General features: G+C 38.7%; 1 protein-coding gene across 50 annotated transcripts in view; it reads right to left on the reverse strand.

Moving 5' to 3' along the window:
* ABI3BP (ABI family member 3 binding protein) overlaps nt 1-17,189 on the reverse strand; it is a 496,221-nt gene that overhangs the window by 121,845 nt on the left and 357,187 nt on the right. For 48 of the 50 annotated variants that reach the window (XM_073614901.1, XM_073614909.1, XM_073614887.1 and 45 more), the window contains 3 exons: nt 16,014-16,085; nt 15,512-15,577; nt 1,307-1,384 (listed from right to left, as the gene is read on the reverse strand). In XM_073614901.1, coding sequence (XP_073471002.1) covers nt 1,307-1,384; nt 15,512-15,577; nt 16,014-16,085 — 216 coding nt within the window. The remainder of the gene's footprint in view (nt 1-1,306; nt 1,385-15,511; nt 15,578-16,013; nt 16,086-17,189) is intronic. The other 2 variants (XM_073614934.1, XM_073614894.1) reach the window with 1 other exon arrangement.

Here is a 17,189-nt window from a genome sequence, read left to right on the forward strand (position 1 = left end):
CTTCTCTATTACACCACTCATCCATTGTAGGTGTGTGTAAACAAATGACTTCCAGGAGTGACAGTGTTATTACTGTACCTGTGGCAGCTGCACATCATGTACCTTTACTGACAAGTTGGCAATAGCAGCCAGGGCAGGATCGCTTATACTGCTATCTAGCCAGATGCCCAGGGTTCAGTTAGTGTTATGGGCTCTGTTCTCAGACAAGAGTCTCCAGCTTAAAAGTGATGCAGGCAACTGTAAAGCCACCTGGTTACTTCTCCATGTGGCTGCCCTTCTTTCAGGCCACTTAAGGTTGTAAAAAGGTGGAGACCGGGCAACTGCCATTATGCAATCTCCTCTATTTAATCTGAACTCAAACAGGATTCAGAGCTTTCAAATCCTGTCTGACAGCAGCCATGCATGCAGCAGTTTGGAGGTTTGCTGTCCTTGATCCCTGAACTATATGAGCTGGTCTGGAAACATCAGGGAATGAATCAATGCTGGACGTATATGGATTTTTATTAACAGGTTGTTTTTATACTTATTTGTAAATTTGGATATGATGTTGTGCCTTTGTTCACAAAAAATTGTGTTTTTTTTTACTTAAATATGGATTTCATAAACAATACAAATATTAGCCAACATACAAAGCTGAGACTACCATCTTTTTTATTCTACCGGTCTTCTGTTTTTGAAAAAAATATAATGTTCTGGAGGCAATTAGTAAATCTACAGTCTATATATTTTTTTTTCTTATGTTACTAGAATATGTGAATAGAGTATGTATATAAAAGTTGGCTTTGGAAGGGGATCCAAAGCTGGCAGCCTGCCTGGGGCTTTGTTTGGTCTTAATCTGGCTGTGATGACAGCTTCTCTTTTACAATCCTAACAAGATCTAAACAAATTGTAGCCCTCTTCTCTGGCATACTGCAAAGTCCATTGCTAAAATTCAATTTTCCTTAAACTTGGAAAATGTGTATCTAATTTGCTGATGTGCAGCTGACATATTTTGCATGTAGACATCAATTTACTAAAGGAACATATAATGCGCTGGTCTGATGAACTTGTGGTTATAAAGCATTCAATTCAAATTTCCCTCACATGACTATGCACTGGAAATGTACAGCTTTGCTGGGCCATTGAAAATTGTTCATCTGGTAATTTCTTACAGAATTATTTTTTTTAGATGTATGCATACAGTTGAAATTTCAGATCAGTTGATTACTGCTATAGCATTACAACAAAATGTCCAGAACAAAGTGCATGTTATATCATCAGTGAGCTCTATTTATTTCAGTTATTGACAAACCTCATCAGGTATTACCTGGGATTGTGCCAGGCACCCAGTTGAAGTCTCCAGTTGGTCTTGGTCTAATTGATCCTTGAGTTGTTCCATTCTGTGCTGGGAGGTTAAATGTGAAAGAAAAGATTTATTTAAGTTTGGAACTAGTATGTCTAACTAAAGGAAATATGCGATAATTACATTTCTTTGTTTAGTTTTGAAATGAGATATATAATGTATTCATTCCTGAATAATGAGGCTTTCCTTACAACATCTAAACAACAGACTATTAGCAGAAAAGCACAATTGCTCTGCAAGTAACCATACTTCTACAACCGAAAGAAAATAGTCTTTTTACACCTCTCAGCCATGCTAGGAATATTCAAATAAGACAGAGAAGAAAAGTACAGTTTAACCACATAAGGACCAGAAGATTTTCCCCCTTAATGACCAGGCCCTTTTTTGTGATATGGCACTGCGTCGCTTTAACTGACAATTGCGCAGTCGTGCATGCTGTAACCAAACAAAATTGCTGTCCTTTTTTTCCCACAAATAGAGTTTTCTTTTGATGGAATTAGATCATCTCTGTCATTTTTTTTTTTTGCGCTATAAATAAATAAAGAGCAACAATTTTGAAAAAAAAAAAAACAATATTTTTTACTTTTTGCTATAATATATTTCCAAAAAAAATTAAAAAAACAAATTTCTTCATCAGTTTAGGACAAAATATGTATTCTTCTACATATTTTTTGAAAAAAAAATCATAACAAGCATATATTGATTGGTTTGCGCAAAGTTATAGTGTCTACAAAATAGGGGATAGATTTATGGCATTTTATTATTTATTTATATTTTTTTACTCGTAATGACAGCGGACAGATGGGACACCTAACCGACATTTTTGACACTTTTTTGGGAACCAGTGACATTATTACAATGATCAGTGCTAAAAATATGCACTGTTATTGTACTAATGTCACTGGCAGGAAAGGGGTTAACATCAGGGGCGATCAAGATCAAGGGGTTAAATATGTTCCCTCAGTGTGTTTACTAACTGTATGGGGGATGGGCTGCCTGGGGAAACACACAGATCCACCTTCCTGCATAGACTGGAGATTTGCCTTGTTTACACAGGCAAATCCCCATTCTGTCACTGAGGGGAACGATCGCGGGTGGCCATCGGATATCGAGTCCGCCCCACCCACTGAGGGCTCCCCCGATGGCCAGGGGTTACGTGTGCGTTCCCACAAATCGCTGTGTATGAGCCGACATACAATAACACCGATTCACGGGAAGCAGCCACATTGCCGCAGTACAACTGCGGCGGCTGGTCCTTAAGTGGTTATTGCACAAATTATTATTTTTTCTGTGAATTGAAAACAAATTGGGTTACAGTACTTTGTATTTCATCTTATCTTTTAGTGTTACTTTATTGAGTACGCTTGTGAATATACAAGTAATCTAAATTCTTTTTGCAAGTCTCTTGATACTTGTTATAACAGTATTTAACAAATATTGTGCCCTTCCTAGCCTAATAGATGGCTACTATGTTTACGCCTGCATGAGAGCTTCTTACACACTGCAGAATGAAAGAAATATGGCCAGGACACGAATATATAGATTGGTAGTCTACTTATTTGCTGGACCAGTTTTAGGTATAAGGCAGTTGTGAGATTACCAGGCCATGTAAATTAACATGAGATTACCTGGCAATTAAGGCCATGTGAATAAACTCTTGGTAACCAAGTAACATTTTTTTACACAAAAAAACTGAAATCTGATTGGATGCTATGGATGTTGTGCCACAGATGTTCTCTTTGGTACGGAACAAGCCCAATATATAAGTGGTTGATTTACTAAAGGCAAATAGACTGTGCACTTCCCAAAGTGCAGTTTCACTCTGCAAGGGCAGTTGCTTCAGAGCTTAGTAAATGAGGTAAAACTTCACTTTTCAAATAATACCCAATCACGTGCAAGGAAAAAGAAAAACAGCATTTTGCTTGTACACAATGGGATGATGGAAGCCAGCAGAGTTTCTGCTCATTTACTAAGCTCTGGAGCAACTACACTTGCAGAGTGCTACTGCACTTTGCAAAGCGCACAGTCTTTTTGCCTTTAGCAAATCCATTTCTCAGTATTTAAACCAACAACATTTTCTACCTTACAGCATAGTGTTGAAAAAGCCAGTCTAGGCAGTAGTATCACTATGAAAAGGTAATAAACACACTGACTCAGTTGGAAACTACTTTCAATTCAAAGGGTGTCCAATAAATATTTAAATATTCTGTGTTTGGGGCTGAGAAAACTAAAAAAAAAGCCTCAGATATATAAAATCTATTCAGCATCAACCAATGTGCTTAGAATTACAGTACACAAATGAAGGAAATTAAACAGGTACCCTAATTAAAATCAGGTGCTTAATAGTTGTTTTTTTTCAACTAAAGGCATCCTGCAGAGTAAATCTGCACAAATTAGATTAGATATCCTGTCCAGAAAAGTCTTAAGGTTAGTTATCATACAAGTCAGTGAGAACTGCAACAATTAAAGGCATTGGAACTACAATTTCTGTTTTGGTTTACTGTGCCTGATACAAGATTAAGCTTACGAAATGTTTGGTTTTACTTATGTCACCTGAATAGCATATGCGCTATTAGTTATGCCTATCATCTCTTTGATTTTGCGATATTGCACAATAACTTGCAACCCAGTAATATAGACCCCTCAACAAGAACCCTTTCCCTGATTTCAAAATACCAATTCCAATTATCCAAATCTAATACACTGACAAAGAACTTCAGTTTCCAAACATAATTAAAGAACAACTTCTGTAAAAGCCCTCCATTTGACTCCCTCTCTCTCCTTATCAAATTGCTAAATTACTAATTATAAAAATACATGTCAGATGCAGATTTCTCCCTTTCACGCTATTCCAGCTTGTATATGGGTAGGCAGTATTTGCAGGATCTTGGCAGCAAACTGCCTCTGTGCTGGTATACCAAATGTCAAGGTTACCTGCCCCCAAGATGCTGTAGATGCTGGAAAACCATAGGCAGGATGAGACAGTGTGAAATGGGAGAAGCCTGAGATCTCTCTTTATTTTTATTCAGTTTTTTTTACCAGTGGAGGGAGAGGGCTTCTATGGTAAAGTAAAGTTATCCTTTAGCTATATATAATAATCATGCCTAATAAGAAAGAATCAGTCAGGAGTCATCTTTTGGCGTTGTAATAGCTGCACTAGTAATAAAGAAATTTGGGTGGGGATGTTACTCTTTTGGAGTCCCCAAGAAATGTAGCAGCCAAAACATGAATTAAACTGTCATCAATCATAAAAAAGACTGGACAGTACAGTTTTGATAGGGTTGACCTTTGAATACTGAATATTTAATAAAAAGCACAAATATATTATATTTTTATATATATATATATATATATATATATATATATATATATATATATATATATATATATATATATATATATATATATATATATATATATATATATATAGTACAGTATATGGAATACAACACAAATACTATCACCAATAAATAACAATACTATGAATCACAACTTGTGAACTTTGGTAAGTGTTGTTCCCAAGTGTTTTCAAACTATTCAACATTGCTCAGTGTATAACTGCACCAAACTACTCTAACTTGACAGACTTTTGGGGAAAATAAATCAATAAAAAATAGTAGAGGATGAATAATAAGTTTGGTTGAGAACATTTGTACAATCTATCACATGATTCCTATAATGGAAATATTTCATTAGTATTTAATTTGAAACACAAATTACTTTAAATAAAAAGAGAAAATACTTGAATGGTTATCTTTAGATAATGCATAATAAAAATTAAAACACTATCATAAAAATAAATTCCATCATAAAAGGATCTTTGTGGTTGGATAGACAGACAGACAGACCAGGTTCTATTTAGAGGCTTTCAATAATCCAGATAAATTCTTTGGGCAGATGACAAAATTGAAATGTTTCAGACATAACAACATACACTTGAGAAGTTAAAAACCACAGACCACAACCGCAAAATGTCAGTCTTGGTGGTGGGACTGTTTTTCCACGTGATTACCATCTTTTACAAAACTACACACTGGACAAGTTACCATTTTTATGTAACCACAAATTAAGATTTCTATCAGAAAATTTTAGATTGGTTCATTTGTCTATAAACTGAGAGGGCCTAAAATTGTTCTTGAAGCAAAACAATAAGCCTGAACATTCATCTAAGAATAAAAGTCAGTTCTTAACCACTTCCATACTGGCTCTCCTCTCCTACATGTAAAAATCATCATTTTTTTGCTAGAAAATTACTCAGAACCTCCAAATATTATGTATTTTTTTTTTTTAGCAGACACCCTGGGGAATAAAATAGTGGTCGTTGCAACTTTTTATATCACACAATATTTGCGCCAACAATTTTTCAAACGCGTTATTTTTTAAAACAAAAAACAGTTTAGAGTTACAGAGGAGGTCTAGTGCTAGAATTATTGCTCTCGCTCTAAGCCACGCGGTTATACCTCAGATGTGTGTTTTGAACGGCGTTTACATATGTGGGTGGGACTTATGTGTGTGTTCGCTTCTGTGTGTGAGCACACGGGGACAGGGGCGATTCATTTTTTTTTTTTTTTATTGTAAGTTTTTTATTTTTACATTTTCTTTTTACATTTTTTTGGATCACTTTTATTCCTATTACAAGGAATGTAAACATCCCTTGTAATAGGAATGGTGTGCGACAGGTCCTCTTAATGGAGAGATGTGGGGTCAAAATTGTCTGGCTGACAGATCTGATGCTTTCCAGCCGAGATCGCCGCTTTGTTGACATCCACGGTCCAGACATGATGTCATAACGTCGTGCCTGGGCCTTCGTCGGTCATAGAGATGATGGTGACTATGTGGTCACCAGAAATCTCTATGCTCTTCATCCGGCGGCGGCGGCGGATTTTTTCTCCAGGTCCGCGATGGCACGGAAGAGCCCGGAGAAGCACCAGAGGGCAGCGGGAGGGGGGGATGTCCCCTCTCATCGCCTGTAAGAACGATCAAGCAGCTGAACTGCCACTATGATCATTCTTATGGTGCACAGAATCGCCGGCAGAAAATAATGATATGTAAATGATGCCTGCAGCTGCAGGCATCATTCAGATATCCCCACTGAAAGTCAATCACGTCATATGATGTCTTTGGGCTGGGAGTGGTTAAAGAAGACCTATCATTATGCTATTATGCATGCGTTTGTTGTATACATAAAATTATGCTCACCTCAGGTGCTACTCTCTTCATTCATTAATATGATGAGTTATTTCACCCACTAACAGAGAACTACAGGAACCTGGAATTCAGCTTTAATAATTTTAATATGTATATGTTAATATGTGTCGCAACATTGCTATGAAGAAAAACTAAACATATATCCTAATAAAAAACAGATACCTAATAGTTCTTTTTCAAGTAAAGGCATCCTGCAGAGTAAATCTGCAGGTATTAGATTAGATATCCTGTCCAAAAAGGTCTTAAGGTTAGTTATAATACAAGTCAGTGAGAACTCTGCAACAATTATAGGCATTGGAACTACATTTTCTGTTGTGGTTCACTGTGCCTGATACAAGAATAAGCTTGCGAAATGTCTGTTTTATGTTACCTGAAAAAGCATATATATATATATATATATATATATATATATATATATATATATATATATATATATATATATCATCTCTTTGCTTTTGCCCGATTCCACAATGACTTGCAACCCCGTGATATAGACCCCTCAACAAGAACCCTTTTCCTGATTTTAAAATACTTTGCTCCTGATCTTCTGGATTCTTTACAATTGCAATTATTCTGATCTAATACACTGACAAGAACTGCAGTTCCCAAACATAATTAAAGAACAACTTCTGTAAAAGCCCTCCATTTGACCTCCTCTCTCTCTTTATCTCTTTCATTATCTATTTCATGAATTTTAGTTGAGACATGAATTCTGGTGGAGACACACTTTGCTTTATTAATAGAAATACATCTTGCTACCAGAATGATGCCATGGCACAAGAGTAGGGCTACAGATTTTTTATTTTCTTGGGACAGGGGTTTAGCTGTCTTAAACTAAAAGAAATTAACCTAGTTGAGAGTCCCAGGGGTAAAAAATATATACCAGCTTTATCCTTCCTGAACGAATTCTTTAGTTAGAGCTATACTAATTGTTTTGTTAACACTATCAGATTGAAAACACACTTTCAGTTTTGGAAGTCATAGAACTTTAAATGGGGTAAGGTAAGGTAATAAAGAAAGCAATGAACATAGTGCACTGTGCTGAAATTGGAGTTAGTTGCACTGTATGTGCCACGCAAAAATAGAGCTTGCAGTGTGCATAGTTCGCTGCAGCAAATTGAAGGGTTTACTAGCAGAGCCCACAGTAAGGATAAAAATGGGGTAGAAGGAGGAGAAAGAGAGAAAATCTTCATTCTCAGCACTAGTGCCCACTTGCTGCACCACAAAATCTCTGGGGGAAGGGGGAGGGGTTGAGAGAGACTCTTGTTCTCATCAGTCCATCTGCCCTCCATCTATCTAGTGGCTTCCTTTTTTGTACTACTGTTATATTGGTCAGGCAAAGCACTAACACCTTTTCAGCCATTGTGCCATGTGCTGGGTGTTCAGTGTGCCCCTGTACTTTAAAAGGGGCAGGCTCCCTTCAGTTCATCTGCACTCCCTCTATCCATCAGAATGCATGTGCTTCCATTGTGGAGTCACTCATAAGCTAGTAATAGGACTACAGATACCAGGGTGCCTTGCCGTGGCCTGTAGCTTATGCACGTATTTGCAAATGTGTGCAGACTAAACCCCTGTTTTTAACACATACTGTTAGACAGGTCAATTTGGTTGTCCACGAGCTGGTTGGATAAGTGAGCTTGGAGTTTTCCTTGGATTTATCCTTGGCTTTTTTTCTAAAATATGTTGCCTTCCAGTGCTGCTTGCTGCAATGGCCAGTCATAGGTGGGGACAGTGGCTTCCTTTTTTGTATTACTGTTATATTGGTCAGGCAACACACTGACACCTTTGCAGTCATTGTGCTATGTGCTTCAGTGTGCCCTTGTACCTTTAAGAAGGTGTGGTCTCTCTTCAGTCCATCTGCCTTCCATCTAACCATCAGAATGCATGTGCTTCCATTGTGGAGTCACTCATAAGCTCGTGGTAGGACTACAGATAACAGGGTGCCTTATCGGGGCCTGTAGCTTACGCATGTATTTGCAAATGTGTGCAGACTAAACCCCTGTTTTTAACACATACTGTTAGACAGGTCAATTTGGTTGTCCGCGGGCTCGTCAGTAAGTGAGCTGGAGTTTTCCTTGGATTTATCCTTGGCTTTTTTTCTAACATATGTTGCCTTCCAATGCTGCTTGCTGCAATGCCCAGTTATAGGTGGGAGCAGTGGCTTCCTTTTTTGTATTCTTGTCCTCATCAACATGGGAAAGAGGTGCTTTGCCAGCCCTCCCTGCCAAGGTACCCCACCTTGTTGAAGGCCTGTGGCTCAGAAGGGGGGGTGTTGCCCATCCTCTCTCCCTTTCCTGGCTAGCCAGGCTGCATGCTTGGATTCAGGGTCTGGTATGGAATTTTAGGGGGACCCTCCTGTTGAGGGCATGTTGGCTGTTATGGTTCAGAAGGGGGTGTGCACCCCCTTTCCTGGCCTGCCAATCTGCATGCTTGGATTGAGAGTCTGAGAAGGATTTTAGGGGGGTGTATGTGCTTTTTGTGTGTGTGCAGTTCCCTTTAAAATTAGTATGGGACCCAAAGGGTCAAGTATGGATTTCCAGGTAGATCACACACTTTTTTGTGTGAAGTATCCCCTTAAATTCCCTATTTTTTTAATTCTTGCTGTAGGGCACAGGCTCCTCAAAAATTCCCTCAAAATACATAGCAGACCCTTGGAGGGGTCTATGTTCTATTTATTTTTAAACAAAGCTGTCAATGACATGTCATTTGCCAACAATTTCAAAAACTTTTTATCTTTGTAACTGTCAGTACTGCTGCAGCACTTTATGTACATCACAGAGATGTATCTCTTCACAGGCAGGGTTAGGACATCCAGGCATGCTATTTAAAGGAATTGCGAATGTTTGATATTCAAGTACTAAAAAGAATCACTGCTTTTGGCTGAATGGGATTTAAACAAAATGTTTACATTTGTACATGTTCCCCAAGGCAGTGCCTACCCCATGCTCTTTTTTTGATACCCATTGCCTTTCAGCCCAGAATATGGGCATTTTTAATTTAAAAGCTATGACTCTCATTAATTTCAATGGAGTTCAGGTTTGGCATCCAAACTTCTTTGAACCCAGGGCAGTATGCATATTAACCGCATGCTACTGTAAGCCTATAGTGGCAAGGCCTAATACAAGATTATCATGGGACCCTCTTGCACCTGGAGCCCCTGGGCAGTGCCTAGGGGGGCCAATGCTTTAAGATAGGCCCTTGTAAAAAGATAAAAATGTGAGACTTTTCCAGGAACAAATCTGGAATTGTATAGAATACAGGGTCACTTTGTAATTTCCCTACTTTTTATAAGCAGTAGTGTAGGTGTCCCCCAATCTCCCTTCCTTCTTATATGCTATAGGTGTGCTGTTGGAAGGTGTTGGAGTAGAAAACCATAGTCTATCTTTCAAACAGCTATGTTTGTTGTTTCCCCGCTTTTGATTTTCAGGCGGGTTGCAATTCTGGAAATATATACATAAAGCTGGGTATACACTGACCTGTTGAACCGGTCGACTTTTGGTCTTTGTATACTGCTGACTGTTCAATAGAAGCCGGTCCTCAGACTGGCTTCTGTCAAATGGTCATGCTGTAAAACCAGCATGCGATCAGTGCTTTCAGCCAATCGGTGTATTCTGACATGTGGGAGTCTCCCCTGCCAGGATACAATAGTGCAAAAAACAAAATAACTTTGCGCTTACTCAATAGTGCAAGCAGCTAACACTGCAATTAGAAATTTTGCTATAAACCATATATATACAAAAGGGTAGCGCTACAAATTATACAACAAATGAAATGATAAATATCAACAAATATCGTTCAAATGTTAATAAATGTCCATTTAAATGGGTCAAAGTCCATCATTCTGTGAACCGTTGTAATCACCACGTGAATAAACGACTATATAAGTGACGATACCATCCCCAAAATGAAATGAAGGTGTACCAGAGATGTTGGACCCAAAAATAGCATATACTATATGGGTCAAACAAGCTTTTACTGCCCAACGGCAATGGTAGAGATACTGAAGAACAGCAAAAAATATATGTAGTCTTGGAAGCCTTCTCAAGAATCTGATACATGTGAACCAAAGATTGTGCAGACACCACCACCCGAGTGAATGGAGGCTTACCAGAAAGCTGGGACCCAAAAAGCATATGCTGTATGGGTCAAACAAGCTTAAATTGCCCACTGGCAATGGAGGGGAAGCCCCGATGACAAACAGAGGATGAGGTCCTAAGGGTTCTTTCACAGGGGTATCTTCTCCATGCAGATGTTTATACGTCCTCGAACATAACCCACATAGGATAAAAAGGGGCCATATAGTGTAATTCCGTAAACAATATAAATTTTATTTAAAAGAGAAACACTTACATTTCAGAAGTAAAAAAGCGCTTGGGTATATAAAATAATGGCGGCAGTGGAGTCCTCCCGACGCGTTTTGTCACACAGGACTTCGTCTGGGGTACTTACCCACTGCAGCCAAGCTCCTTAATATAGACACTGAGACCCCTGTAATGAGAATCCAGCTCCTTGAGTTTTCAAATTGGCACTTCCGGGTCGGCCAAAATGGCGGACCCACGTGCGTTCCAAACCTCTCTATCATGCGTTCCAACTCCACTTGTAAATCTAAATAAAGCTTCCTAGTGTCATAATGGTGTACTTCCACCGCTGAAAGACTAAGACCTAACGTTGCAGCGTCTGGAGTGCATTGCGGAGTTGCTATCGTCTTGCGTTTCACGATTCCGCATGTTGCGCATGCGTACGGCGTGGCGTCATCACCATGCTATAGCGCGTGCGTGTGTCGCGACGTCATTTCACGTTCTTAACAAGCAGCCTAAGGGAGTCACGTGATGGTTTAGAATCTACGTGTGAGGAAGGAGGGGTGAACTTCACAGGAAATACTAACCCATAGACCGGAAATGCTATAAAAGTGTACGCAATGAATGAATATTATAATCTCCAAAGGATTATTTTAAATAAGGGCATTTTTAATCTTATTTGGTGTATTAATTATTCGATCCGTGCGTATAATAAAAAATGCTCAGAATCCAAATAAGATAAAATTAATGTAGAAAAATTGAGAGATGGATTCTCCACAGCTCGCATGACTAACAACCTAACCTTATACAATATATATGTATGTGTAAGGTCATATATCCCATAAAGAATGACAGATCACATAGAAAATTAAAAAGTGATAAAAAGAAAGAAAACTAAAAATGTCAAACCAAAATTTAAATAGTGCCCCACATTTGTCGATTATGACTCATCTATGAAGGCATTAATATCTACCTCTACATTCATACCTTGTGGGGAAAAAGTCTGCAACTCATGTGCCCAGAACATTTCGAGACGGGAGACCCCACTAATTTTGGCTCCCCCCCTCCAAGGTGGAACATATTTATCTATGATGACAAATTGGGACTCTGCAGGATTACTGTTGTGGAATTGTTTATAATGCCTAGGTACTGTATGTTTAGGATCCCTGCCTTTAATTAAGGCTATGTGTTCCCCTACTCTTGTTGAAAATGTTCTAGTGGTATGGCCTATGTATTGTTTATGTATTGTTAAGGTACACTATGTATCTTGTACTGCATGTGCAGAATGATTTCACAGTATATCTTTTCCCGGTGACAGTGGATGAAAATTCCGTTACTTTGCGTCTGTCAAGTGCGTTGTGTTGGCACACAACGCACTTTCTTCATGGATAGAAACCTATCATGTTATGAAAAAAGGAGGGACGAGAAGGTGGATTAATCACATTAGGGGCTAGCCGACCCTGTAAGGATGGTGCTCCCCTAAATAAAACTTTGGCTTCTTCTGGTAGTAGTGTACCCAGAATATTATCTTGTCTCAGAACATCCCAATGTTTTTTCACAATGTTTTTGATTTGTTTGTGCTGAATTGTAAAGGATGTTAGCATAGCCCATTTAAGTTTTTCATCTGGTTCTTTCTTTGGCTTTATCTCAAGCAAAGTTTTCCTCTCAATGTTAATAGCTCTTTGAATCTCCAAATCCAAACTGGCATTATCATATCCTTTATCGATAAATTTTTGTTTCAAAACACCTGCCTGTACAGTGAATACATCTGTGTCCGTACAGTTCCTACGGAGCCTGAGAAATTGGCTTCGCGGGGTTGGACTTAGCCAGGACCTATGATGACAACTATTTACAGGAATGAAGCCATTGCGATCCGTAGGTTTGAAATATGTATTGAATCTAAACTTTTTTCTACTATTTCTATTTGTAAGTCAAGAAAATGAATCTTGGTTTCGCTAGCTTCATATGATAGAGAAATGCCTCTATCATTAGAATTCAGACATTCAAAAAAGTGTATCAAACGTTCCGCTCCATAGGAGGAGGATGTCGTCTATGTACCTAGCCCATAGGACCAACGAAGTGGTGCCATGGGCATAAACGACATCCTCCTCCCACTTGGCCATAAATAAGTTCGCAAGGCTAGGTGCGAACTTAGCACCCATGGCTACTCCCCGTTGTTGGAGGTAGTAGCCCTGGTTGAACCAAAAATAATTGTGTTTGGTTGCAAACTCCAACAATTCAATCAAATAGTCACATTGAATTGGAGATTCAGAGAGCTATTAACATTGAGAGGAAAACTTTGCTTGAGATAAAGCCAAAGAAAGAACCGGATGAAAAACTTAAATGGGCTATGCTAACATCCTTTACAATTCAGCACAAACAAATCAAAAACATTGTGAAAAAACATTGGGATGTTCTGAGACAAGATAATATTCTGGGTACACTACTACCAGAAGAAGCCAAAGTTATATTTAGGGGAGCACCATCCTTACAGGGTCAGATAGCCCCTAATGTGATTAATCCACCTTCTCGTCCCTCCTTTTTTCATAACATGATCAAATCATAACATGATTTCTATCCATGTAGAAAGTGCGTTGTGTGCCAACACAACGCACTTGACAGACGCAAAGTAACGGAATTTTCATCCACTGTCACCGGGAAAAGATATACTGTGAAATCATTCTGCACATGCAGTACAAGATACATTGTGTACCTTATTACTTGCCCGTGTCGTAAACAATACATAGGCCGTACCACTAGAACATTTTCAACAAGAGTAGGGGAACACATAGCCTTAATTAAAGGCAGGGATCCTAAACATACAGTACCTAGGCATTATAAACAATTCCACAACAGTAATCCTGCAGGGTCCCAATTTGTCATCATAGATAAATATGTTCCACCTTGGAGGGGGGGAGCCAAAATTAGAGGGGTCTCCCGTCTCGAAATGTTCTGGGCACATGAGTTGCAAACTTTTTCTCCACAAGTTATGAACGTAGATGTAGATATTAATGCCTTCATAGATGAGTCATAATCGACAAATATGGGGCACTATTTATATTTTGGTTTGACATTTTTAATTTTCTTTCTTTTTAGCACTTTTTAATTTTCTATGTGATCTGTCATTATTTATGGGATATATGACCTTACACATACATATATATTGTATAAGGTTAGGTTGTTAGTCATGCGACCTGTGGAGAATCCATCTCTCAATTTTTCTACATTAATTTTATCCTATTTGGATTCTGAGCATTTTTTATTATACGCACGGACCGAATAATTAATACACCAAATAAGATTAAAAATGCCCTTATTTAAAATAATCCTTTGGAGATTATAATATTTATTCATTGCGTACACTTTTATAGCATTTCCGGTCTATGGGTTAGTATTTCCTGTGATGTTCACCCCTCCTTCCTCACACGTAGATTCTAAACCATCACGTGACTCCCTTAGGCTGCCTGTTAAGAATGCGAAATGACATCGCGACGCACGCGCGCGCTATAGCATGGTGATGACGCCACGCCGTACGCATGCGCAACACGCGGAATCGTGGAACGCAAGACGATTGCAACTCCGCAATACACTCCAGACGCTGCGACGTTAGGTCTGAGTCTTTCAGCGGCGGAAGTACACCATTATGACACTAGGAAGCTTTATCCAGATTTACAAGTGGAGTTGGAACGCATGATAGAGAGGTTTGGAACGCACGTGGGTCCGCCATTTTGGCCGACCCGGAAGTGCCAATTTGAAAACTCAAGGAGCTGGATTCTCATTACAGGGGTCTCAGTGTCTATATTAAGGAGCTTGGCTGCAGTGGGTAAGTACCCCAGACGAAGTCCTGTGTGACGAAACGCGTCGGGAGGACTCCACTGCCGCCATTATTTTATATACCCAAGCGCTTTTTTACTTCTGAAATGTAAGTGTTTCTCTTTTAAATAAAATTTATATTGTTTACGGAATTACACTATATGGCCCCTTTTTATCCTATGTGGGTTATGTTCGAGGACGTATAAACATCTGCATGGAGAAGATACCCCTGTGAAAGAACCCTTAGGACCTCATCCTCTGTCATTGGGGCTTCCCCTCCATTGCCAGTGGGCAATTTAAGCTTGTTTGACCCATACAGCATATGCTTTTTGGGTCCCAGCTTTCTGGTAAGCCTCCATTCACTCGGGTGGTGGTATCTGCACAATCTTTGGTTCACATGTATCAGACTCTTGAGAAGGTTTCCAAGACTACATATATTTTTTGCTGTTCTTCAGTATCTCTACCATTGCCGTTGGGCAGTAAAAGCTTGTTTGACCCATACAGGATACAATAGGTAGCAAGGGAGATTCCTGCATCACATAACAGCTGTGTTGATACGGGGATCTGTCAATCTGCTGGCTGAACGGAAAAAACAAACTGAGCAAGTATATCCAGCTCAATAAGATGAAAAAAAAAGCAGTGTCTGCTGGACAGGTGAAAGATGTTGGAAGCAAAGTCCTAAATTGCTATTTTATATGGCCCCATTAAGGGATATCACATACAAGGCTGGCATTTAAGGGACAGTTCACTCCAAATGCTGGTGCTACACATAACAATGAAAGTAAAATTAAAAAAAACTTTTAACACTTGTAACTCTACAAGAGAGGTACTTCTAAACAGTAGAAATTACCAGGTCGGGTTCTTGGTCTAAGTGATGTCCTTGGTCTAGAAGAGCTATGCTGCACTCTATAGGTAGCTGAAATCAAAAAGAAATGTAAAATTACATTAAATGATATATAACTCCAATATCTGCGATCACCCGAGACCATGCAGTTCATTGAAGCAAGATGGCGTTGATAATGAAATGTTGCCTCTGAAATGTAAATATTTATTTTAACCATAAAAAAAGAAAATGATGAAAGATTTTTCCAGGATGGTTGAAGATAGTTGATGATGATGGCATGCTAAGTTCTCAGCAGTTTGCATTCATAAAGCAAGAGGATGTTTGAACAAAGAGATGATGAACAAAGCAAAACATTTCAAAATATTGTATAAGCAAGAAAAGACTTGCAAGCTCCCATTATGATCAAATATAATGTCAAAAAAGAGAAAAATGAAGGCTACTAGATCTGCATTGCAAAACAAAATATGCCATTCCTCATACACTAGCATAATGATTGTTTATCTTTTACCCAACGTTGCTGCAGCAGTCACATGTGGAATTTTAGGCAAAGTAGTAGTTTCCTTAGGTGCTGCAGTGGGAGCTGTTAAGAAATAATCAAAAGTCCTAAAACAACTGGAACACACACAGACACATCACATCCACCTGTAGAAAGGCAACATAAACACCTGTGCAAGTATGAAGAAAAACTTCTTGATATTGTCTTGCAAGCACAATTGCGATAAGCCAACTAAAAGGTGTATTTATATTTTCCTGTTAAGCAAAGCATAAATGAAAGGAAAAAAAAGAACAATAAAAAAAAATGAAGAACGTGTACTATATGGTATTAGGTATGTTCTTTGTGTACATTCACTGAGTTTCTGATTTTTTGTGCTGTTTTGTGTTCTTTTTCAAACAAATCATTAGAGCCGAGCTCTGGACACAAAAACGGTCATTTTAATACATTCTTCATTAGCCACAAAGGATATAAATCCACATTTTCAGTGCCAAATGACTTTGCAAACCCAGATATAACCTTGTCATCACTGTACTACACATGTCTCGTGTACAGAGGAGATCTGAGGGTGGCACTCAGCAGGTGTTCCCACTACAGACAGCATGCAGAAAACTACAGGGGGGGTGTATGCAATACCATTCACCCTGCACAAGGAGAGAGAGCAGTAGGAACTGATCTATATTACAGGAAGCTCATGCACAGAGGCAAAGTGCAGGAGTTGTTCTATTCTAAATTACTGCACAGATGTTGAAGAAACACACAAAGGACATCAAGATTCAAGTAAGAAAACACATGCCTTTTATATTTAGACAATAGTTGTTAAGCCTGGATTTCAGATTTAATTAGTATGTAGCTAAAGGAGGTAAAAAATATAAATGAAGCCCGCGCAACAACGAAGAAAAGTATACAGCAAGTGTGCGCCTTCTGTGTATCACTCATAGCAACATAATGCAAATTATAATTAAAATTGTACCATGATCATATTAAGGAAGCAATCAATCTACAACCATCGATCAACTAGTACTCAAACTGTGTATGAACAACCTCAATAAATATTCAGTCCCAACAAACATCAAATTAATCCACATCGAGGAGAATTGAGATTTTATCCAGGCAGACTCAACAGTCAGCCATCCTTTCAGAAGATATGACCAGTGCTTATTTACCGCAAAACATAAGTATCAACTACTC

The sequence above is a fragment of the Aquarana catesbeiana genome, linkage group LG02, assembly GCF_042186555.1.
Source record: "Aquarana catesbeiana isolate 2022-GZ linkage group LG02, ASM4218655v1, whole genome shotgun sequence".
NCBI classification, from domain to species: Eukaryota; Metazoa; Chordata; class Amphibia; order Anura; family Ranidae; genus Aquarana; species Aquarana catesbeiana.